The sequence below is a fragment of the Tiliqua scincoides genome, chromosome 13 (genome assembly GCF_035046505.1).
Source record: "Tiliqua scincoides isolate rTilSci1 chromosome 13, rTilSci1.hap2, whole genome shotgun sequence".
Taxonomy (NCBI): Eukaryota; Metazoa; Chordata; class Lepidosauria; order Squamata; family Scincidae; genus Tiliqua; species Tiliqua scincoides.
Genome location: NC_089833.1, coordinates 1092852 through 1118261, shown reverse-complemented (window position 1 = coordinate 1118261; position 25410 = coordinate 1092852). Strand labels below are relative to the sequence as shown.

Below are 25410 nucleotides of genomic sequence, written 5' to 3'. Positions count from 1 at the left end.
GGAGACCCGACTGACCACAGGCTTTGCAGGAAAGCTAGGAAATTTGGCCATGCACAAGCCTTCACCTCCTGTTCCGGAACAAGCAAATCCTGGAGGTAAGTCCTTCAGTTTTGTGACTTGAGAACATCAGTGTTTGCTGAGCTCTGGTTGGGAAGGAGCTGGTGAGTGGCGTAGACTGGAAGGCCGTGCTGTAGCTCAAGGGTGGAGCAGCTGTCTTGCATGCCGAAGGGTCTGGGCTCAATTCCTGGAAGCATCTCCATCTGAGAGCATCTCAGCTAATAACTTTAGGCAAAACCTCAGAAGGGTCGGTTGACCTTCTCTCCCTTAAGGCAAGAAATGTGTGACTGCCCTGCAAGACCAGCACCTCTGGGTGCTTGGTGGAAGGAACAGAGAGACTAGATGCCCTCCTTTTCCCAGCCACGTCCTACATCTCAACCTTCTGTCTGAAGTCTGGGAGGAATTTTCAATAATTTCAAAATGTACTTCACAGAAGTGTAGCTAGAGGGAGTACAGAGTACTAAGTTTTGCAGGGAGCCTCACCACAGTGTGCAAGTGGCCCTTCCCCTTTGGAGTCAGAGGTGTGCCTCTGTTTTGCACCCACTGCCCTTAATGGCTCTGAAGAGAAAGGGGCTGTTTGCTTGCTGCAGTGCTGCAAAACTTAGTGCTTTGTACACCCTCAGGCTACACAACTGGTCCTATATTTCAAGACAGACAGGGTGTCCTTTGTTCCTTCATTAAACTATATAACTTCAAATTAGACCCTCCTGCCTCTCCCGGTTCTGGTCTCTCCCCATATCCCCTCTGGAGCACCATTCCTTCATCTGAAGTCAACCACTGTGATTTTTGAGATCACAGCAAGTGCATTTTAAGTGCGTGGGATTCAACGCTTCTTAGCACTGGGTAAGCAATTTGGAGACTGAGCGCAGTCAACTGCGGAGTTCAGTGCTTTTTCTTTCCCTGGGATAACTAGTCTGGATTGAGCAGCCGTGGCCTCTCAGCCTGCCAGCTTGGGGGGGGGGGTGGAGAGAGTGGAGGGAGAGTGTATGGGTTGCTTGGGTAACCATAAAGGAGGACAAACCACCTTAAAATTAATATATATGAGTGCTTTTAGCTTTTTTTTGGTAACGTCCTACATTTTTCCTGAATGTCCTACATTTGGGGGTGTTGTGTTGTCCTGTGTGGTTATCACATCTAGTCAGCTTGGGAAGGATCCCTACAGATCCCAGCTCCCCGAGGGAACCTGTTTGCTCTTTTGTACCTTCTGCAGGCACCCGGAAGGCGGGCACAACAGTCTCCTGGCATGGTGCCCCATTGTCGTCAGCCCAGCCCTGCTATTTCCACTCACAGGGCAGTCTCCCGTCCCCCGGCAGCACCGAGTCCAACCCCTATGTCAGCCTGGACAGCAGCCCCTCACTCTCCCCCCAGCACACCGACTATGCGCTCAGCCCCCTCTCCCGTAGGAAGAAGCTCTTCACCTTCTCACGCCCGCCACGCAGTCGGGACACAGACCGTTTCCTAGATGCGTTGAGCGAGCAGCTGGGCCACCGGATCACCATTGTGGATGACTTTCTCACGCCTGAGAACGATTACGAGGAGGTGGGTGCCTGTCTAGCTCTTTATTTTGTGCCAGACCTGGGCAAAGCCTTCCTGTTGTCTGGGGTAGTGAACCAAATTATCATTGCCCCTCATGCAAGACCTGACCCCCACTTTCCAACTCTTCCTCTTTGAATTGGAAGTATGGGGGAGAGGAGAGTGGTGGACTAGACTGCCCCTGCCTCAGTTCGCTCCTGGTAAAGGCCTGGCTTTCATAGGACTGCAATATGCTGGGGAGGGGCTGTATTACTCTAGCCCACCACTCTCCTCTCCTTCAGGCTGCCTCTTTGGCTCTCCTCCTATCTTCCTTTTCAAATCCAGGGATTGGGGGGGGGATGAAGGGCAATGCAGATGGGTGGGCGGGCAGAGGTAAGCACCTCCCAACCTTCTGCCACCTGAGGCACCTGCCTCAGTCAGCATCATGGATGGACCGACCCCACTCACAAGAGGCCAGAACTGAAGCTTGCCTGGAAGCCACACCCTTAGGCCCAGAAATATGGTGTGCCCCTTTCCCAAAATGTATGGGGGGGCGGCGGCTGGGAGAATTGGCTAAGCGGAGACGGCCTTACCGGTAGTCCATTTGGGACATAGTAAAACAAAGGCCAGAGAACAGCCATGGGGGGGGGGCAGCCTTGAGAGGAATTTGGAGGATCCAGGTGATTAGAGGGACCTTGCGGGTTTGGCCATTTGGGGGTGGAGGGAGGGGCTCTGGCTCAGTGCCCAGCTGCCTGCTTTTCACCCAGGGCCCAGGTTCAGCCCCTGGCCTGCCTGTGTGTGTTGTGGGGCCCTGGAGGGGTTGGCATTGGTGAAAGCTTGCCTTGAGTCTGGATGAGGGACGCTGAGCCAGTTAGGGCCGAACAGGTATCCCAGGATGCTTCTGTTTCCGAGCCAAGGGCAAGCCGCTCTGTTCTGGGTTGTCCATGGGCGAGGGACTCCCCTGGGCTCTGCGCCCACCAGAAGCCCTTCTGGAGCCCCCCCGTGTCTCGTCCCTTTTGCTACAGATGAGCTTCCACGATGACCAGGCCAGCTACGCTGCCAACGACCTCAGCAGCACCAGCGAATACCTGAGCAGCAGCGAAGGCAGCTCCTTGACCTACTCCACCTTGTCGGACCACGTCCCGCCACCCCCCGCCAGCCCCCCACCACTCCCTCCTCCCCTGCAGTTCCATGAGTCCAAAGAGGACTACAGGGGTGCAGAACGCCCGAAGAGCCCTTCTCCGTCTCCCCGTCCCAACCCCGCCGCCGGCCCCTCGCAGCCAGCCCCCCTGCCGCCTCCCCCTCCGCCTCCTCCGCCACCTGTGCCGTGTGTGCCTCCTCCGGTGCCTCGGGGGATTGTCCACCGCCGGACAGAGTCCAACCACATGAGTGTCAAGCGGCTGCGCTGGGAGCAGGTGGAGAACTCCGAGGGCACCATCTGGGGACAGGTGAGGGGTGGGAGTCGCCCAAGGCCCCAAGAGAGGCCAGTGGATGTCAGCAGCATCCTCTCCCTCACCCCTTTGGCCTGGACGCATCTTTCTTTCCTCCTCCACGCAGCTTGGGGAGGATTCGGACTATGACAAGTTGAGCGACATGGTCAAGTACCTCGACCTGGAGCTGCATTTTGGAACCCAGAAGCCAGCGAGTGAGTCCCCAGGCCCTCTCCTGTGGCTTTGTGCTGGGCTGTCCTCGTCTTCCAAGGCTGGGCTCGGGGGCGAACTGTTGGGGGACATGAGAGGTCATTGCCCAGAGCAGCCCTTTTGCTCACCGCACTCACCATGGCAAGTCCTGAGATGCTCTCTGGCAAGGTGTGGAGAGTGTGTGGGTGTGGAGGGAGGGGTGATTGGGACCCCTCCCCAACCCCAGAGAAAGCTGGCGGTTTGTTTTGGCTCTAAGCTTGCTGAGAGCCTGGGAAGTCCCTGTTGCCCCTCCTGAGCTGGGAGGGCTTGTTTTTGCACACTGCTGGAGCAGGGAGCAGATTATTGCCTGCTCTGAAAGGGCAGTGTAATGGCACCACTCAGCCTCCTTCTTTGGTGGGGCAAATGTTTGGTTGGTCCCTGAAGTTGGAACAAATTTCTGCCACCCTTCTCAGAGGTAGGCCCCTTCTTGTCCCCTGGGGCGTATCTTGATTTGTAGTCTGGGCTGCTGGAAGTGATTCTTGCCACGGGTAGCCACAGCTTGCAAAATGTCCCCCTCCATGCCTCAAGATGCAGACACAGCAGCAGCATGAAATTATTCCCCTCCACCCGTCATTCCCTTCAAGGGTGCCATTTGTTCAGTCTCTGTGTGTCTCACTTCACTGTTGCTTGTGTGCTGCGGGCACGGCTGGAGAACGGGTAGGTGGGAGCGGGTGAGCGAGAAGCCCTTGGACCTTTTTCGTGGAGTTGACAAGAAGGAACAATTTTGAACTCTGATTGCCCCTGCCTGCATCCAGTTTCTTGGTTTGAGGGAGATCGAGAGACAGGGGACATCCACTAAAATTGAGTGTCAGGAGAGTTAGAACAGACAAAAGAACGTTTAGTTCTTTACCCAGTGAGTAATTGATCTGTGAAACTCCTTGCCACAGGATGTGGTGATTTCACCTGGCCCAGATGCCTTTAAAAGGGGTTGGGCAGATTGTTGGAGGAAAAGTCCATCACAGGCTACAAGATATGATGAATGTGTGCAACCTCCTGGTTTTAGAAATAGGCTGCCTGAGAATGCCAGGTGCGTGGGAGTGGCGACAGGATGTAGGGATCTTGTTGCCTTCTGTGCTCCCTGGGGCATTTGGTGGGCCACTGGGAGATACAGGAAGCTGGACTAGATGGGTCTTTCGCCTGATCCAGTGGGGCTCTTCTTATGTTCCCCCCAGTAGAAAGGCGACTGGGATGATTCATGAGCTGGGCAAGCATGAGAGCAGCTGGGCAAGACTGCCACCTTTCACACAAGCAGGGAAACCCACCACCCTTGTCCATCCAAAAACAGCCAGGAAATCTGTTAGTATGACAAATGAACCCACATTGCAAAATGATTGACAGTGTCCTGCAAGGGCTGAAAGTGCATTGCACACACTGTGCCAGTCGTCTTTTTGACAGCCGTGTGAAGGAGGCCAGTGTTGTTGTCGAGAGGAGCTCAGGGCAGGATATCTGGCTCTCTCTCCCCACTCGCATTTTATCCTCACAGGCTGAAAGAGAGAAAGGCAGGGTGGCTGGCCCAAAGTAGGGAATGTGACCCTAGGTCTTCCTGGATACTGTAACCACAGCGCTGTTTATCCCCACATTGCCGGTATTAGGGTTGGGGGTGAGAGAGGCAATACTTAAACCCACCTACTAGTGTGTTCATGGTTGAGGTGAGATTTGCATCTGGGACTTCTGCACCCCCGCCCCCGTGCATCTGTGTGGTGAAATGCAGCACTCGTAGTAACATCTAGCAAGTGGCATGGAGCGGGTTCCAGGTCTCGTTCTGTGAGGGATGTCTCACGTCTTGTCTTGCTTTTGCAGTTGATCCAGCCTGGGGTGCATGGGCGTGTTCATTGTGGACTTCCGAGACTCCCAGCATGCATTATCTCAGTCCTGCCGGTCTGTCCACCCCTGCCTCATCCCACTCTCAAACCGCCATCCTTCCAGCCCCCTTCATTCTTCTTTCCAGCGTCCTCTGAGCCCCGTCCTTATCTCTGATTAAATCTTTCAGTTTCTCTTCCAGAGCCGAGCCTCTTGCCCGAATCCTTTAAAAAGAAAGACGTGGTTGAAATTCTCTCCCACAAGAAAGCCTATAACACGTGTAAGTAACAGCAGAGCGGACTGAGGGGCCACGAGACGGGAGCAGTCAGGCTTGGAAAGGTAAAGGAGGTGACTCCGGCCTGTGCCCAGGTCTTTGCACAATGCTTGTCACAATCACACAAACCAGGAGAGCTCCTGTTCACCGGGCTGACCACTTCCCTGCCCAAACAGTGGAAGTCCTTACTGGGATGAGGTAGGGGGTAGCAGTGTTGTTGTGGGTGTGAATGGAGCCATGTGCAGTCTCCTGTGGCACTTCAAGGCCTTGAACTGATCCTCTGAAATACCGAGGGCCCACTGTCATGTATTTAATGAAAAAACTTTGGGGGATCCAAAGTGGGGGTTTGTGGAAATACCCCAGGCTGAGCTTTGAGCTGCTGCAACCTGTTTTGTGACTGTGACAGTGGCACTCTTCAGAACGGTGCAGTCTCTGGTGGGTGCCGCAGTGCCTGGAGGGCGCAAGTGTGAAGTGTGGCCCTCAATCTGGACTAACTCCACGACGGCTTGTCCTGATGCTTCCTGTCTCGCTTTGGGGTACAAAATTATGCCCACTGGTCTCTTAGCAGGACCATATTTGCCACACATGTTGGTTCTTTCAATGCCATTCTCCCTACCCTGGCATGTGGCAAAGCCAGAAGAGGCATTTGGTGCAGCTCTTGACATCTGCCTAGCCTGATGCCACAGCTACCCATGTGGGTTACGCCTTGTAACACCTTGTAAGACTGATCTGTTTCTCCCCCTCTGCGCAGCCATCCTTATTGCTCACCTCAAGCTCTCGCACATCGAGCTGCGCCAAATCCTCATGACCATGGAGAGTGACCGCCTGGAGGCCTCGCACATCAAGCAGCTGCTGCTTTATGCGCCCGACGCAGAGGAGGTGCAGCAATACCACAGTTACCAGGGCAACCCCAGCAAGCTAAGTGAGCCAGATCAGTTTGTCCTGCAGGTGAGTCCCAAGGCTGATGCTTCTGGGGTCCCCCAGTGCAGTGATTCTCACACATTTAGCACCGGAACCCACTTTTTAGAATGAGAATCTGTCAGCACCCACCGGAAGTGATGTCATGACTGGAAGTGACATCATCAAGCAGGAAAATTTAAACAAACCTAGGCTGCAATCCTACCCACACTTACCCAGGAGTAAGTCCCATTGACGGTCACTGTTAAAAGAATACACATAGTAGCTTGTTAAAAGTACAGGTCTGTAACATTTCCCCAAATGCAGTCACATACCATGGTAGTATTAAGTCTAATATATTAAAAATAAAATACTGAAATGAATGGGGACCCACCTGAAATTGTCACCCACCCACCAAATCACAGTTTGAGAAACACTGCCCTAGTGGACTAGAGACAGGCTGGAGGCCCATGCAAACAGATGTCAGGAGGGATCTAACCCTAACTAACCTGTGTCACAAACTCCCTGCAAGTAGAAAGGTAGTATGGCAAGGGTGCTTTGTTCTCCAAGAGCAAGGCTAGACCTGGCCTCTGTGGGAAACTTTGGGAAGGTGCTATAGGTGGTAAATTGGGTGTGGCGGTGACTACAAGCATACACCCACCTGTCACCCTGCTGCCTTGAGGGTCACAGCCCCAGTGCTGCCATAGGGTGGGCCCACTGCCAAGCTATTTCTACTGCCCTGGGACCAGGCAGTTGGTCCCCCCAAGAGTGCTTCCCTCCAGCTGATGTGCTAGGAGGCACGCCGCTCGCCCTCCTCCTTCCCTTTCCTTGTTGGATTTGCATGAAAGGAAGAAGACGGAGGAAAGGAGTTGGGCATTCTAGAGCATCTTCCCCTTACACCAGCCATGGCCTGCTCTAAATTCAGTAGTTCCTGGGGGGGGGGCAGTCCTTAGAAGCCCCATTGGAAACCTTTTTTGCGGAGCCCCAGGTTCACGGCCAAGTCTGTGGACTCTTAGAGCACAGTCCTAACCAACCTTCCAGCACTGACCTAGCTGCAATGCAGGCCCAAGGTGAGGTATCAAACATGCCCTTATCTTGAGGAGGCCTCCTTGACTGCCTCCCCACTGCAGGATGCAGTGCGTGCCACATTGGCACAACTATGTCAGTGCTGGGAAGTTGTTTAGGACTGCACCCTTAGAGATATAAATAAAAATTTATTATAGACTTTATATTGCGATGGTAGAATGGAAAGCAGTCAAAATGTGCACTTTAAAAAGTGCAGAGGAGTTAATGGGCCAACTGGACTTAAGCACATTTTTGCAGGCATGTCAGCCTACAAGAAGACAAACAAAATGTGTGGATTACCTTTGAAAAGTACATAGTTACAAAACTGCTTGTTTTAGTGACTGTGAAATGATTTAGAGTCCAATTCTACGCATGTCTACTCAGAAATAAGTCCCATTATACTCAAAGGGACTTACTCTCAGGAAAGTATGGATAGGATTGTAGCCTTAGTAAGTATATTAAACTTTTTTGTTTAGAAAAAAGAATTCAAAATGTCTGTTGCCATGTGTATTGGACAAGAGTAGAGTAGATTGTCCTAGGCCTCTCTAAGGCCTCCCTTAGACACAGGGCCCAATGGGGAACAATTGGCCCTAATGGCTTAAAGCTGGTCTTGTTCCTGGGTGTCACCTCCATTCACTTTGTTTGTTTATTTATCTGTTTTACTATAGAACTGTACAGGTCACCCAACAACTCAGTAATCCACAAAAAACACCAGGCCATCTTGATGACACTCATGCAGCTGAATAAGAGTTTGAGGACTTGGAAATGAGTCATGGAAATGAGAACTGACTCAGGGCCCAATCCTGTCCAACTTTCCAGCACCGGTGCAGCTGCAATGCAACCCCTAGGCAAGAGAACAAATGTTCCCTTCTCTTGTGGAGGCCTCCATAACTACACTCCCACACAGCACAAACCCCATTGACATGGCTACTCCAGGGCTGGAAAGTTGGATAGGATGTGGCCCTCACCTTATTGATTCCCTGCTGTGTCATATCAACACCTCATTGGCTGTCAGAACAATTAGTCTCATTGGTCAGTTTTGAGTGAAGGAAATCCACTTTTTCTGACATAAGGCAGTTGTGCTTTCCTATACTGGTTATTTGGCTATAACTTTTAACAAAATACAGATATTTTAATGCTGTTTGTTTCATTGCATTCTGCATGAAATTACTCATCGAATGATATATAACATGATGGTATTATTTGAAAATACCAAGATTTTCACAATGCTGGCCGCATTGGTCGCCGCATCTCAAAAAAGACATAGTGGAAATGGAAAAGGTGCAAAAGAGAGCGACTAAGATGATTACGGGGCTGGGGCACCTTCCTTATGAGGAAAGGCTACGGCGTTTGGGCCTCTTCAGCCTAGAAAAGAGACGCTTGAGGGGGGACATGATTGAGACATACAAAATTATGCAGGGGATGGACAGAGTGGATAGGGAGATGCTCTTTACACTCTCACATAATACCAGAACCAGGGGACATCCACTAAAATTGAGTGTTGGGCGGGTTAGGACAGACAAAAGAAAATATTTCTTTACTCAGCGTGTGGTTGGTCTGTGGAATTCCTTGCCACAGGATGTGGTGCTGGCGTCTAGCCTAGACGCCTTTAAAAGGGGATTGGACAAGTTTCTGGAGGAAAAATCCATTATGGGGTACAAGCCATGATGTGTATGCGCAACCTCCTGATTTTAGGAATGGGTTAAGTCAGAATGCCAGATGTAGGGGAGAGCACCAGGATGAGGTCTCTTGTTATCTGGTGTGCTCCCTGGGGCATTTGGTGGGCCGCTGTGAGATACAGGAAGCTGGACTAGATGGGCCTATGGCCTGATCCAGTGGGGCTGTTCTTATGTTCTTATGGCCAGTAGTGGTGTCAAACCCCCCCCCCCCCAGTCTGCATCACCTTGTGACACCACTGGGTGAATGGGTGAACTGGCTGGTCCCACCCTGGCCATGGCTCTCCTCATGTGGTGTGTGTCATGAACACTGGTTTGCAGCACTGTCCCTACTTTGGTGTCATGTCTGAATGGAGTGTTTATCTCCAACTCAGTCAGGAAAAAAAGCAGCATTCCCCTGGGGGCCAAATGGTGCTCCAGGCTAGTGAGTGGAGTAAGAAGCTGCCTCTCTCAGCCCAGGTCCATCCCCACTTCTGCCTCCACTCCTGTCCTCCTTTATCTTCTAGATGCTTTTGGTTCCGGAATACAAAACCCGACTGCGAAGCCTCCACTTCAAGACCACTTTACAGGAGAAGACGGAGGAGATTGCAGCCAGCTACGAGTGCATCTACAACGCCTCCCTGGAGCTGAAGAACAGCAAGAAGCTGGCCAAAATCTTAGAGGTGAGCGGAGCCGTCTTGGGGACTGGCAGTGGCCACTAGGGGGCAGCCCCACCCGGCTGAGCCATATGTTCATGGCAGAAAGAGTCTATTAGTGTGTTTGTGGCGGGGTGGGGATTCCAGTTTTAACTGTGCCCCGTGTCACAAGCTCCCTCCAAGTAGAAAGGTAGCATGACTTGGGTAGGACTTATTATTAATTATTATTAACAGTATTTATATACCGCTTTTCAACCAAAAGTTCACAAAGCGGTTTACAGAGAAAAATCAAATAACTAAATGGCTCCCTGTCCCAAAAGGGCTCACAATCTAAAAAGATGCCAAGGAATACCAGCAGACAGCCACTAGAACAGACAGTGCTGGGGTGAGGTGGGCCAGTTACTCTCCCCCTGCTAAAACTGAACTAGAAGCAGCAGTTGAGAGATTCATACTGCTGTTGAGCCCAGCATCCCCAGCTGCAAATGGAAGCACCCCCCCGGAGGCCTCTTGTCTCATCGCAGGCACTCTAGAACAGAGCAAGCAGCCAAAATACCAATGCAAAACGCAGCATTAAAACATCTTGAAAGGCTAAAGGAATGAAAGTCTTTGCCTGGTGCAAAGAAGACATAGGAGATTTGGTACCAGGTGAGCCTCCTTTGAGAGTGCTGCATTCTAATCTTGGGGTACCACAACTGAGAAGACCTTGCTTTTGGTCACCTCTGAAGGTTTGGCTGGGGAGGGGGAGACAGCTGAAGAAGGGCTCCAAGGATGACCTTAATGCATGGGTAGCTTCAAATGGGAGAAGATAGGCCTTTAGTACTCCCTAGTTCCAAGCCTTTAGACCAGGCTTAACAGTTAAGAGCAGTACTTATGCAGCTGCGAATCAGTCCAGCTATTTTAAGACTGGTCAGATTTGCTTCATTGGCCTGGTTGCAACTTGTCCTCCAGCTGTGGGATTTTGCACACAATGGATTCTTGGAACAGTCCGCAAGGGCAGTCCCATGTAGAATGCAAGGTGGTAGTTCAGATGGGATCTGAAATGCCACCAGGCTGAAGCGGTGATGAACGCTGTGGGATGGTGGGTGTCCACTCTCACCCAGGCAAGATGTACACAGGCAAAATAATCATCACTTTTGTGGAGGGCTTTTCCTAGCCAAAGCAAATGTGGGAATGAAACTGAAGTTTCTCCTCACTGCGTTGGTGGTCTTCGTGTAGCTTGGATCCACTGGGATTGAGGTTTGCCCCCCCCATGCCAGAGAAACTGGAACCCTGTGAAGAATAATAGAATCATCGAAGGGATCCACAAGCTCATCTAGTCTGCAGCAGGAAATCCTCCAAGAGCCTCTCCAGCAGGTGTCTGCCCAGCCTCCACTTGAAGATGCCCAGCGAGGGAGAATCCACAACCTCCCTTGGCGATCTGCTCACTGCTGAACTGCCCTGACCACCAATAATTTCTTCCTGATGTCCAACCAGCATCTCCTCTCTTGCAGTTTGTACCCAAGAGGAAAAGCAGCTGCTGGGGATGGTTTGGAATGGGAGGGTAGCCCCTAGGGCAGCCTCTAGGAGAGTTTGAACCGCAGTAAGTTCTAGCGGGGGCAGGGAGGGAGGCAGTGATGCCATCCCCAGGACCGCGTCGCTACCGGGCTGCAGGGACTGGCATTTACTTACCAGTTCCTGCAGCAGCCTCCCGGGAGTGCGGGGAGCCCTGCACGACCTTCTGCAGGGCTCCCCAAAACTTAAAAAGTGAAAGCGCAGTGATTGTGCCCCTCCTCTGCAAAACCGGAAGTGGAGCGTGATCACTGCGCTTTCACTTTTAAAGCCTCATTGAGCCCTGCAGAGGGTTGCGCAGGGCTCCCCAGGAGGGTGTTGCAGGGACTGATAAGTCCTGCTCCTTAAGGGGAAAGTGACCAGGGCCCCCAGGCTGGAGCATCGCGACGCCCCAGTTTGAAAAGCCCTGCCGTAGGGAAAGGGTTAAGCAACTCCCCCCCCCCAAAAAAAAAAACCCCTGCTTATGTGCTTTTTAGCTCCTGCTTAGCTAGGCTATTTGCTGGCATGAAAAAGTTCATTACACATTTTTGCCTGTAAGGTGCAGTTTGCCCCTTAAGGGCCAAATGGAATGCGCCAAGGCGGGCTTCCAAATGAGTCTGTGCTCCTGTTAATGAGCACATGAATGACACCTGGTTAACAGCAAGGAGTGATTCATGGGCTACCCATTAACTCACAAGAAACTTGCCTGCCACTCTGGGAGTCGATTCCAGCTGCCAACCCTGGCAGAGCCTCCAGTCTTGTGACTCGAGGGGTCCTGGACCTCATCTTTGACCCATAGGAGGACTGGGGAGGGTGGGAGTTTCAGGTCCAGAAGCTCTCAAGAATGTGTGATGGGGGCCCATGTTTCTGGTGCTGTGGGAAAACGTCTCCCTTATGGAGGACTGATGGCTGGGAGTTCCTTCAAACAATTGATGTGTTTAAACGGTGTCGACATGCTTGCAAACCCTTACCTGTAGCTGATCCACTTCCTACTGGTGGCACAGCTTGTTTGCAAGGTTCATCTGCTAATGAGGCATGTGTGGAAGTCCTTGTTCTGGGGCAGGAGCTCTGACCTAGATGGCCTGGTGGAGAACACAGAAAGAGCCCTACTCAGTATGACTGAAGCCCATCTAGGCCAACCAGGTGCCTTTGAAACATCTATGAGCAATGGATGGTATTTCTCAGCATACTACTTCTAGGCATGGAGGATCCATTAGCCAGCATTACCAGTAGCCACTGGAGACAGACCTCTCTTCTCCCGTGAGCCTAGGCCTATTTGGAAGCCATCAAGTGGTCATCACCACATCTGATGGCAACAGATTCCACTTGTGGAATTCAGAGTTGTGCAAGGCCATCGTGTCTTCTGCCCATCCTGAACTTTCTTTTTTCTGTCTGCCTCTTGGGCTCAGTGCTGAGTGACGTGAATGCTGTGGTTGTGAGTGGGAGGGTAGAAGGTATATGTCTCGGGGTCCACAGATGTCCTATTCACCAGGGCTCCTCTTTGCAGTTTGTGCTGGCCATGGGAAACTACCTGAATCGTGGGCAGCCAAAGACCAACAAAACTACCGGCTTTAAAATCAACTTCCTCACGGAGGTAAGTGAAGTCATAGCCCTCCTTGGGAGCAAGAGAGATTGGCCCAGCCCCTGAGTCCACCTTCTGCTCACTCTCGGCCGTGGAAAGAGTCTAGAATTTGGACTGTAGCCACACTGGTGGAAAGTTCACTTGTCACTTCAGTTCACTTCACTTTTTGTGAACAGAAATTGTACACTCCTTTGGTTGAAAAGTGGGATATAAATATAACCGCCAGGGCTTCAGGAGCTGCACAGAAGTCACTGTCTCACCTACCCAGCCCCTTGCCTTGGTGCGAGGGGCTTAATCAGATGCTGTGCCCTCTCGGCCGCACATGTGTTTTTTCAAACTGCTCACTATTGTAGCCATAAAGGGGAGACATTTCACTGCAGTGGCCATGTCCCTGTTGAGTCAACTGCATTCCTGGACTGAATGCTCTTCACCCAGACATCCTGTGGCCCAGAGTTCTGCTGGCCACTTTTTCGCTTTGCTTCATTTCAGCTCAACACAACCAAGACCGTGGATGGGAAATCCACCTTCCTGCACATTCTTGCCAAATCCCTTAGCCAACATTTCCCAGAACTCCTGGGCTTTGCCAAGGATCTCCCTACAGTGCCACATGCTGCCAAAGGTGAGTCACTGAGAGCAGTAGTCCTGTGGCCTTTGAAGGGGGAGCAATGAATAAGTTACTCCCAGAGGCCTTTGAGATCTGGCTCTTAGCTTCAGTCCCCTTGTGTTGTTGACAACCTTCAGTCTCAAAAGACTCTGGTATTGCGCTCTGAAAGGTGGTTCTGGAACAGCGTCTAGTGTGGCTGAAAAGGCCAATTCGGGAGTGACAATCCCTTCCACACCGGGAGCAAGTGCAGTCTGTCCCTGGTCTGTCTCCCTGGCTACGGGCCTTCCTTCTTTGCCTCTTTGCCTCAGTCTGTTGGCCAAGTGTCTCTTCAGACTGGGAAAGGCCATGCTGCACAGCCTGCCTCCAAGCGGGCCGCTCAGAGGCCAGGTTTTCCCACCTGTTGAGGTCCACTCCTAAGGCCTTCAGATCCCTCTTGCAGATGTCCTTGTATCGCAGCTGTGGTCTACCTGTAGGGCGCTTTCCTTGCAGGAGTGTATCTGAGTGTATCTCCCTTGTGTATCTGAGTGCATAGCACACTATTTGGATTCATTCCCTATTGGCCAGTCCCCATGTCCTCAAGGGCTTTGTGAAGTTTCCCCTGAAACGGAAGTTTGCTGATGCCTACCATTTGTTTCAGTCACCTAAAAGTGTGCCAGGTAAGTAATAGTGCTTGTGGCACTGCATAGTGGAGGTCCCATAGTTTAGCAGACACAGTGCATGCTTTGAAGGTATGTGATTCTAGGCTGGTTTTCTGGCATTCTCAGGTTAAAATGATCCAGGGCTGTGTAACTGCCCAAAACCTTAGAAAGCTACTACCAGCTGGAGTAGACAATACTGGGCGGGGCTGGGCTGGACCCACCAGTGGGCTGCTTTGGGAGAAGACTGTTTCACCTCTTCACAGCCTCAGGTGGGATGAAGGTCCCTTCAGTACCTTCTAGTTTGGTCTACCCGTCACATGCAAAATCTCTGCAGGCTGGCAGAGTAACTTTTTCCTTTGGCTACTTGGTGGTGGAAGGAGAAGGAGTCAGGCCCCCGTTTCCCTCCCCTTCTTTTTCTCCAATAGTGAATCAGAGAACGTTGACCGCCGACCTCAGTGACCTTCACACCACTGTCAATGAGATTGAGACCGCTTGCCAGAACATGGAGGTTTCCTCTGAGGACCGGTTTGCAGTGGTGATGGATGTATCCTTGATGTGAAAGGGGGGCAATGAACTGCAGGCATCACTGCAACAAGACCTGCAACAAGAAAGGCAGGAGCTGGGTGCCCAGCAGGAGAGGACTGCGCCCAGCCCACTTGTTTCTCTCCACCCCAGGAGAAAGCAAGGAGGGTCTGAGACTCTTCCTGTGAGCGCACTCTAACTCTTGCCCACAGGAGGGTGGAGTGAAACATTGCTGGCACTTGGCCGTGGGAGCAACACATAGGCCTCACATAGGCCTCTTGTGCACGTTTAGCATTGGTGACCCAGAGTGCCCTGCCTGCCTCCTGCTCAATAAAAGAGGGGTGGGTACTGCCCACCACTGCTGCCTGAGGCAGCCAGCTCAGCCATCCTCTTGGCTGGGCCGGCTCTGCTGTCAATCTTTCATTTCTTGGTTCAGGTTTTAGTTCTCATTTTAAGAGTTGAACAAACACAAATGCACAACCCACACACACACACTGGCAGTGACTGAGTTTCTCCTTAGTCTGCCCCCTGCAGGCCTTCCTGGAAAAGGCCCACCCCACCATCCAGTCCCTGGACGAACTCCAGCAGAAGGCCATGGAGGAGTTTGGCCGAGTCTTGTCCTTCTTTGGGGAGGACGCCAAAGTTGCCACCTCGGAAGCCTTCTTCGGCATCTTTGCAGAGTTCATGAGCAAGTTTGAGGTGAGCCTGGGGTTCTGGGCCTCTCTGGCACAGGTTGGACTGGTGCATTGGCAAAGCTTTTTTTCCTTCTGTGTGTGCTGGTGAGGGGGGAGAAGATCCTGCCCCCATTGGAGGGAATATTTGACTTTGCCTGGAAGCCCCAACCTTTTAAGAAAAGCCCAAGTCTGGAAACCGGCTGTCTTTGCAGCTTCAGAGGAGGGCAGGGCCGGCTTTAAGCCAATTGGGCCCCATGCCTAAGGGGTCCCTGGGCTAGGGTCATCTAGTCTTGCATGCAATCTTACATTAAACTGTGCTTAGATCCATTTGGTCCATTGACTCACCTGCACTTTTTCAGCGCACATTTTGATTGCTTTCCATTCCACCACCTAGACATAAAGTCTTATCAGAAATGTTATTTATAGCTCTAAGATTCTACCGACCTTGGCTGTGGACCTGGGTCCCCGCAAAGAAAGCGTTTCCAACTGGGCCCTGCAACTTCTTAGGCCGGCTCTGGAGGAGGGGGTGAAGTTGATGATCTCCAGTGTCACCATCCTGCATCTGGGAGAATCCCAAATCTCACCCCACAATCTGTACAGATAGCAGGTGTGGGTGCTTAGTGCTGATGTGCTGTGGGCCCTGCAGAGAGGTTGGAAGTCACCCGGGGCAGAGGGGGGGGGGTTTGAGAGATTGATGGGATTTGCCCAGTCTCTCCCACATCTCCTGTGTTGCACCAGAAGACTGGCTCAGGGCTGATTAGTACAGCATAGTGAGACCTGAAATCAGTGGCAATCCTGGCCATTGTGCCACCCAGGCCAGGACTGCAGAATGCCACCCCTCATCAAGGAAAATCCTGCCCCCACTATCTGGACTCCAGAGGCCTGAAAACATCACTTCTGTTTTTTTCTGAGAAAACCAAAAGTAACATTTTAAGGCCCTCTGGAGGCCTTCGGAGGCCTTCTGAGGGTCGAGGAGGCCAGGTGTGTCCAGCCCTCAAAACACCTCTGGATGGGGAGGCAGTGGAAATGGGCAGCCCTTGGGGTAGCACGGCTGAGGGGGCACCCTGTCCAGCCATGCCACCCAGGAGTACTTGCACTTGTGGACCCCCCCTAGGTACACTACTGCTTGAAATCACAGGGCTGTGCATCTTGCAGTTAGATTGACCCCCCCCCCCATTTGTGGCAAATAGGTTGCCTGAATCATGTGCCCCCAGCACATCACTGCGGCTCACACCAAAACTATACTGTGTTTGTGGTGAAGCTATGCAGGGAGAAATGTCACCCCCTGAATCTGCATCCTGTGATCTCTGAATGTTCTTGGGTTCTGCAACCCACTGCCGTGGCCAGGGCCTCACTCTGTCTCCCTTTCTCCCCACAGCGGGCCTTCAGTGATGTGCAGGCTGGTGGCGACACCCAGCGGAGCCCCAGGATGACCCCACCTCTGGCCTGGTGACAGGACGGTCTTTGGGCAAGGCTCTTTCTGGCCAACAAAGTGCAATTGATCCTGGTCAGGTTCACCTGTAAATAGCAAAACTGGTTGTGTCTCTATCGGGCACCAAGAGAGTGCAAAGGACCGCGACTCTGTGCTCGGTGCGGTGCTGGGGAAACTGTTTCCAAGATGCCTCCGATGCCATGAGAGACAGCAAGCAAACAGGAGTGAATCTAGCAGACAGGCACTCAGACAGAGTGACTCTGGGGTGCTCCTGACTGTCGTCCTGCTTCTGCAAACCACAAAGCTTTGCTCTTGCGCTGCGCACCTGTTGGGCCTGTTGAATACCAGAGCTTTCCTTTAGGAAGCAACAAGGCAAGGAAGGAGCCATCTTTGTTTTCTCCCTGCTTTAAGGGACTTTGGTGGAGATGCAACCAGAGCCTGAGTGTGGTCTTGCTCTTTTCACACGGGAAGAGGCAGCCCCATCCCAACTGCTCCTCCTGCTTGTTCTGTGGCTGACCTGACAGGCATCACAGCAGCCCAGTCTTGCGCCTGCCTGCCCAGGTCCAATAGCACGTGTGCCTCGTTCTTTCACCTCTTAGAGGACCTCAGTGTCTTGTCCAGTGGCTGCTGTCATCTCCAGGGTTCTCCAGTCTGTATCCAGGGAAGGCCATTCTTATCATGTGTTTTGTTTTCCTATACTTACAATATTTCTACCCCGCCTTTCCTGTTGGCAAAATGGCCTGAGGCAGCTCATGACATAGTCAAAATGCAATAAAAGTCATAAACATCAAATGCAAACAATGAGGCAGCCCCCAAATAAAATAACACTCATAATCAAGCCGATCCAATATGAAAAGGTCTCCAGCTTCTGCCGGAAGAGGAACAGGAATGATTCAGGTCTCGACTCAGTTAGGAGAGGATTTCATAGATATGGCACCAACACAGAGAAGGCCCTCCTTCTCGTTGCCAATTGATCTTCTGAAATTGAGGGTGCACACATGAGGAGGTTCCCTCCAGGTGAGCTCTGGGGCTGGGTCACTTCACATGGGAAAAGGTGGTCCTTAAGATACCAGGGCCCTAAGCCATGATGGGTTGCAAATACATCAAGTCAGTCTTCATGGGATGCTTCTTTTGCAGGCTCTTCTCCCCGGAAAGAAAAAGTCAAGGGGCTCAGCTTTTTAACAGCTTTCCCAAGGAGTTGGAGGTGGGGGGGGAACGTGATGGGGGTTGGATGGAGCTCTTGTGACTTCAGACATCCTCCAGGAATGAATAGGAGAGGAAGCATTCTCTAAGGATGAAGCAGATGGGGACCTGTGGAGGAGAGGAGATGGTGGGCTAGAATGCCAGAGATGCTCTAACTCACCACTCTCTTCTCCTCCACACTTCCTCCTCGCTTTCTTGTCCAATCCAGAGAGTGGGAGGGAGAGAAACGGAGTCAGGTGGGCAGGCAGAAGTGGGCTCCCCTCTCCATTCTCTTCTTAAGTGGAAGGATCCTGACTGCAATGTAGAGGTAGAGCACACATTTTGCATGCCTGAAGTCCTAGTTTGCTCTCAAGGACTAGAAAAGAGCTCTGCCTGAGTCCCTGGATGCTTGCTGGGTGAGAGGAGATGGTGGTGAGCTAGATTGGCATTTTTTAAGACGGCTTGATCTGCTCAGACAGGAGATTATTTTTTCAGAGATGGGAGGCTGGCAGGAGAGACGCAGTGCTTGCTGCATCCCTCCGTGATCTCTGTCCACCACTTGAGCAGATGTGGGTACCATGTTCAGAAGCTGCCAGCCCTATTGGACCAGCGACCAATGGCATGGAAGACATAAGTGTGCACCGAAGTGAGGACGTTTAGCCAGGCAAATCTTCAGTGTGTATAGTTGAAGTTGCCTTGAGCTAAGACTGCTTCATTGCCCAATTCTGCCTGGCAGTAGCTTTCCAGGGTCTTGGGCAGTCTTTCCTGCCCCCCCCCATGGCAACCTGCGATCCTGTTGGCTGGGTAGGTTGTCAGGGATGCCCCTCCATGAACACAGTGCCCTTCTGGACGGAATGGAGACTTCAGGGACCCTTTTTGGTGTCGGTCCTTCAGGAGTGCTTCATTTTGGCCCCACTCCTGGAAGATGCCCCCTGCTTTGCCTCATTACTGTATTTCTATCATGCAACACCAGAGGACGTGGCTGCACTGTGGCCTTGGTCCAACCACATATTCACCACCAGCCAGTGCATTAATGACACTAGAGTAGACCTTGGCAGGGCATGGCCCTGGGCGCCTGGGTTTTGTTCTCTGTCCCTTTTGTAAAGCCCAGTCCAGCTGCCCCCCCCCCCCGTCACCACAGAAACCCACCTCTTGCGCTGTGTCAAGTGGCAGCCCTCTCCTGCCCTTGAGGGATTGACCTGCTCAGGCTTTGGTCTGCTGTGCTGTGTCTTGAGACGCAATTGCCGTGACCTCTTTCTGGCTGGAGGACACGCCTCGTGGGCGGCTCATCTTCTTGCCACAGAACTGTCTTGAATTATTGTGACTGTCTTTGCTCACTTGTAACCATAATGAGGCAGCGAAGGACTGCTGGGTCTCCAGGTGGTGTTTTCTTGTGATGTATTTCCAGGACTGAAGAGTTCCCGTTAAGGACAATGTACATGTATCTGGGTCCCCGTCTCTGTTCAGACCTATGTGATCCTCCCCCCTCCAATAAAGTCCCCTTGAGCAAAATCTGTTACATGCAACATTCTTCAGTGTCTCTTCCTTCTTGCCACACTATTCTTTCCCCCCCTTAAAACTAGCATCCTCTAGAGCAAGGTCTCCAAACTCCGGCCCAAGGGCCAGATGCAGCCCGCGATGAGCCTCTTTCCAGCCCATGGCCAGCATTCATTTATTCATTCATCTAAGTTCCATCTCTAATGTATTCATTTAAATTTTATATTTAATTTTTTTTCAGGCCCTTGGCACTGTGCCAGATAGTTGATGTGGCCCTTAGGCCAAAAAGTTTAGAGACCCCTTGTCGTAGACTTGGTCTCACTCCCAGGGTTTTGGGGTGCTCAGAGTTGTTGGTTCTGAACCCTAGAGCCCTCAAAGATCCCTCTTTGGTAGTACTGCCACCACCCTGTAAGAGCCAGTGCCTCAGTCCAGGGACACCAAGACCCTCTAGGCTTAACTATATCCCTTGTAGGCACTGAGCACTTTCTTTACTTAAAGTCTCAGTCCTCAAGTTACTAGTCCACAAAGAGGATTTTTGGTAGCTTGCTGAACGGCTAGGCAGGATTCTGAACCTTTGTCCCCAACAGACAATGAACCAACATGGTAAAAGGATTTTTACTTTATTAAGTACATAGGGTTACAAAAAGTTACAAAAGGCAGCAAATGCTAGAGGCATAAAAACTTCTAGGAAACATATCAGCATAAAACAACAAAGCTAACTGGCTAACTCTGTTATTCTCTGACTCTCACCTGGGTCAGCTTCTGTTGTAGATCTTCAGCTCCCAGTATACCTGTGAGGCCACATGGCCCTGGCGGGCTCTCCCCTCCAGGATGTTGCACCCACCCAAAAGACAAAAGCCCCTTTGGGCTTTGTTTTTTATACTTCACAGGCTACCAGGATGGGGTGACTCTGTACTCATTTTAAACTGTCCAATCAGAAACCCTTGAGGTCAGAATCTTCTCGAAGTGGGGCTGGATGCTAGTCCTCCTAGCTCTCCTGCTCCCCACTGGAGACTCCTGGGCGCCTTTCTGGCTACTGAGGTGCTACATTTATCGCCTTCCATGAATTGTAAATTCCTTGCAGCTAGGATGCAAGTCACTTCTATGTTACTGGGTTACTTTGGTTCAGGCTTTGCAATGCTACTAGGCCTCAACTGCACATATTCATGACACCCCTGCTCTAGAGCAGTGATTCCAGAGGTGCACCTGGGGTTTGCATCACCCAGTGCAAGAGCTCATTGCATCATCCCCATCATGGATGTCCTCCCGTACCAGACCATATAAAATAAATTACAGTATCATATACGAGTGATTGGTGTCACCCCCCTTTGCCTTGATTTATTTGTTTATTTGAATATAGAACAGTGCAGGTCACCCAACCAATAGGTAACCCACAAAATACCAGCGGCTAACTTGATGACACTCACACAACTGAATCAGAGTTCTAGTATTAGCTCTGATGCATGGAAAGCTAACTCAGACGAACATCTGATTGGTTCCCTGCTGTGTCATCGTAACACCTCATTGGCTCTCAGAACAATCAATCTCTTTGGTCTTTAAGTGAAGGAAATCCATTTTTTGTTATATATGGTGGTTGTGTTTTCTGGTTATTTGGCTATAACATTTGATAGAATACAGGTATTTCAGTGCAGTCTGTTTCATTGCATTCTGCATTAAATTGCAGATTTCCAATTTCTGAATAGCCTTGGGGCTGGAAATAATGAGTTATCTGAGCTCTCCATCACCTGTGTTTTTATTGAAGGCTCCACAGGACTCACCAGAAATTGGATCACGACCCACCAAGTGGGTCCCAACCCACCGTTTGAGATACACTGGTCTATTTGCGTTCTCTCTTTATTATCTGGTTTTGGTCTGTTTGGAGAGCTAAACAACAATTTTTGTTGTTTTTAATACAAAATAGTGTTATTCTGCTGCAAGAATTTAAAAGAAAAAAAATAGTGTCAGGGAACCAGGTGGCAAGAAACAAAATTGACTTGGAGATAATTAATTGAGGCTATTCAAGAGGCAATTTATCCCAAAGTCCCAAACTCTGAAAGCCAGAAACCATAATTCAGGTGGGACCTGGAAAGAGGAACTGTTAAATGAACTGTGGAAGGGAGCTTTGCTGAACAGCACTTACTGGTGTGTAAATTCTATAGAAGGATCTTGATTCATCAGTGCTATCTGGGGTGCTTTTTTCCTTCCAAGTAATTGAGGCAAACCCTTATCTTGGCAGCATTAACAGGCTCTGGTATGGAAATAATTTAAATCTTAATCCGGGTTCCTGTGGGAAGGAGATTGCGATTAATTTTTGAGGTTTGTCATGAGGAAATAAGCATTGTTGGGAATGCAGATTTATGTTTGAATCGGGTTCAAGGCTGTGTTTATGCTCCAGTTGTGCCCAGATGTGGGAAAAGCATTGCCACTCAGAAAAAATCTTAGCTGTAATTTTCTTTAAAAAAAACAAACCACGTTTCTAGACCTTATGATTGTGAAGGTTCTTGGAAAAAACACAGCCACTGGTCAGTGCCTGGTTAAAAATCTTATGATCCAGAGAGATTATCAGCACCTTTCGTAGAGCTCAGCTGCCTCCCTGCACCTTGCAGATATGCGCAGACCTGGTGGAAGACCACCTGTCACCTGATGTGTGGACCTCCCAGTTTGCTTTCCAAACCAGGAAGTGGGAGGAGCAGAGGGAGCACTTGGCACTTGGCCACCCGTCTCAGGTGCCAGGAGACTGTGGCCTTAGCAGGAAGCGCCAGTTCGTGAATGGGAACGTGCTGATGTGCTGCGTGTGCCCGCACTGGTTCCCTTCTTGTATATTCCTGAACGCATGTGGCTCTTTGTTGATCATGCCACATACTCTGCTTATTCTATGCACGCAAGCTGTGTGGCCTTGGGGAGCTGTTCATTAACTGTTTCTCGGTCCAGGCAGGGCACTCACTCATTGATTGTTTTTTTACTGTGATCATGGTAAGCAGTGGATCTTCACTAGCGATCATCTCCACTGAACTCTGCACAAGAGTTTATGGAGTGCAGTCAGAGCTGGCCTAAAGAGCTGTGGGGCCTAGTTGGAAACCTTTCTGTGGGGAACAAGGGTCACAGCCAAGTTCTGTAGCATAGGACACAATCCTAACCAGGTCTACTCAGAAGTAAGTCCTATTTTGTTCAATGGAGCTTACTCTCAGGAAAGTGTGGTTAGGATTGCAGCCTAAGAGATATAAATAAAATTGATTATAGCAATGGTTCTCAAACGTTTTAGCACTGGGACCCACTCTTTAGAATGACAATCTATTTGGGGGTCTACCGAAAGTGATGTCATTAACCTGGATGTGATTTCATGGCTGGAAAAGACATCATCAAGCAGCAAAATGTTTAAACCCCCCCATACAATAAAATTAAATCATTCAAATAAGTAAATTACAAATTTACAATAAGTATGTTTAATAACCATCCCAAGCAGTTGCTGATCTGTTTAAAAAATAATCCCCAAACATCCCAAAGGCTGCAATCCTATCCATGCTTACAGGAGAGTAAGCCCCACTGTTAGAAGCATATACATAGTAGGCTGCTCAAAATACACATCTGTCACATTTCCCCAAATGCAGTCATGGTAGCATCAAATCTAATATATTAAAAATAAACTACACATTGGAAGGAATGGGGACCCACCTGAAACTGGCTTGCAACCTACCAAGTGGGTCCTGACCCACAATTGGAGAAACGCTGGATTATAGACTATATCTCTATGGTAGAATGGAATGAAATCAAAACGCGCACTTTTAAAAGTGCATGTGAGTTGTTCAGGGACCAAGGATCATATATTTTGCATTACCCTAGAGTAGATGACCCTAGCACAGGGGCCTCTTAGGCACGGGGCCCAATTGGGATAAATTGGTCCAATTGGTTTAAAGCAGTCCTCTCTCAGCCACATCCAGTCAAGGCTGGCATTCAACAGCCTTCAGGAAGCAAGCGTGAGCAAATCTGTTGTGTTTATTGATCTGTTGCTACCCACCCTTTGGAAAGAGGTGGGAACTCCGTGCATTGGAGGAGGAACCCCACAAGGTCTTGTTAACATCTTTGCCCGGGGGGTGCTATCTAGGATGCTATGAGTCCTGGAGGGTGCTGGGTCCCCTTCCTGAGTTTCTTGGCTCAGGGTTCCCACTGAGATATCAGGACATCTTCCCCTGCCCTTCTTAAGAGCACCCAGGCTGTGAGTTGCCTGCTGGTCCATGTGACGGGCCTGAGATCATTTTGGGCACACAGCCCAGGCAGGGCACAAGCAGCACTTTGTGACTGTGGGTGTGGGCAGGGCTATCAGGCTTGTCGCACACTTGCCCTGCTGGCCAATGTTGCAGCAATGAGGAAAACCGACCTTGCTCTGAAGTCCTTCCCGAGAGGAGGAGGATGCTTTTGCTGGTGGGTACACGCTGGGGTTGACCCCTGTTCAGGCATTTAAGCCCCGCAGGGTGGGACGTGATGAATATGCATGCTAGCCTATAGACGTGAGATGCAGATGGCACAGAAGGTGAGTCTACGGAGGGAAAGATGACTAGGGAAGCCGAGCATCTTCCCCACCAAGGAGACAATAGCCTTGGGTCCCAATGGATCAGAGAAGTAGGTCCTTGTTCTGGGTATTTAGGACGGGATCTAAGGGCTGCTGGGGAGGTCCAAGAGCTGTCCTTGGAGTCTGGCACCCTCGTCACCAACTGGGTCCCCTTCTTCAGCTTCTCGGGCACGAGGGGGGGGGAACAACATGCCAGACTCAACAGGTGCGTTTGCCCGAGACTCCTCCAATGCTGGAGCTGCCACTGGTTCACAGCTGCCAACCAGGAACTGCAATCTGGGGCAGTGGTTACTTCAGGACCAGCCCATCCATGAGGCCAAATGAAGCTGTTGCCTCAGGCAGCAGATTGGTGGGGGAGTGTCGATGTCTTGCCTCCACTTCTTTTCCTTCTCTTTTGGAACTGAGAGGAAGAGGAAATGTGGAAGGGAGGGCTGAGTGGTGGAGGGTGGGAAGAACAGAGGCTGGCACTGCATTGAGTAAGGGGGGGGCAAGCATTTGGCATGCCACCTCGGGCATCAGGGAGTCTTGGGCTTGCCTTGGGTTCCTTCCCCGTTGGAGTCATTCAGAGGTGCTGAGGCATCACTATGCTGGCTAATGACTAGAAATGCAATGAATGCAGACCTTCAAGTCAGCACTTTAACAGTGCATAACATCACCCAGCCCTACACTCCTCCATGAACAAGAGCCTTCCTCAGAGCTTTCTTGGGAGTCAGTCTCATTCAGCAAAGATCCCAAAGGGTTCTGTTGCCAGCTCTGCCTGGTTAATTGCTACCTGGCAGTTATTTCATAATATTAAACAGAAAAGACATCTGCAGAAACAGAAATATGGGGCAATTCAGGCAGGCTGTTCAAGGGGCAATTCAGAGAGGTTCTGCCTCTGTGACTCTGCTGATAAGAAGCTATAAAATGGGCAGGACCTCTGAGCAGGAAACTGATGGGAGACAGGAGACCTGAATAACCTCACTAGGGCTTTGCTTGACTTGTGCTAGGATCTGCCTTCTTGGGGGTGGGGAAGGATTCCCTGTAGATCAGATCAGAACACAAGGAGAGAATGCAGGCAAGAGTGCAATCAAATGGCTGCTTTCAGCGTTAGTGCAAAGGAAGGATGGCAATTCCAGAGCAAAGGGCTATGCATGGAAAGGGTAGAAGGATCCTGGGTTCAAAACGTGCAAGCAGGAGTCTCTTCTCAACTGATTGCACAGGGTGTGGCCAGCAGGTCTGGGCTGCTCATGGTTCCCCTTCAGGCTTGGGGTCACTTTGGGCCTCTGTGGGGACTGTTCCTGTCTGTCTCTACAGTTTATTCTCTCTCTCTTTTCCCTTCTTCAATTATTGCTTCAGAAAGTGTGTGTGTGTGTGTGTGTATGTAATAATACACTTTGGAGTTTGACCCCCCAAATCCTTGATAAGGCAGCTGCAGAAGCCAGCTTGTGACTGAGCAGCATCGAGAGCTGTAAGAGGAACCAGGACCAGTGCAAGGACAGACTCAACCCAGAATTTCCCCTCTTGTACCTCGTGCAAATGTGAAACAGCCCAGTTGGCACAGCACAGCCTGCTGGCAATACGTAAGCTGGCTCGTGGATTGGTAACAAG

At 50.8% G+C, this 25410-nt stretch overlaps 1 protein-coding gene across 1 annotated transcript in view; it reads left to right on the top strand.

Moving 5' to 3' along the window:
* Nucleotides 1–16595, top strand: part of GRID2IP (Grid2 interacting protein) — a 71635-nt gene extending 55040 nt beyond the window's left edge. Inside the window, exons 12-23 of the mRNA XM_066640793.1 lie at nt 1–95; nt 1268–1596; nt 2595–3017; nt 3127–3214; nt 5251–5328; nt 6074–6270; nt 9467–9622; nt 12630–12716; nt 13194–13323; nt 14372–14490; nt 15003–15167; nt 16521–16595. The exon at nt 1–95 is cut by the window's left edge and continues 23 nt beyond it. Coding sequence (XP_066496890.1) covers nt 1–95; nt 1268–1596; nt 2595–3017; nt 3127–3214; nt 5251–5328; nt 6074–6270; nt 9467–9622; nt 12630–12716; nt 13194–13323; nt 14372–14490; nt 15003–15167; nt 16521–16595 — 1942 coding nt within the window. The remainder of the gene's footprint in view (nt 96–1267; nt 1597–2594; nt 3018–3126; nt 3215–5250; nt 5329–6073; nt 6271–9466; nt 9623–12629; nt 12717–13193; nt 13324–14371; nt 14491–15002; nt 15168–16520) is intronic.
* Nucleotides 16596–25410: the final 8815 nt, after the last annotated feature.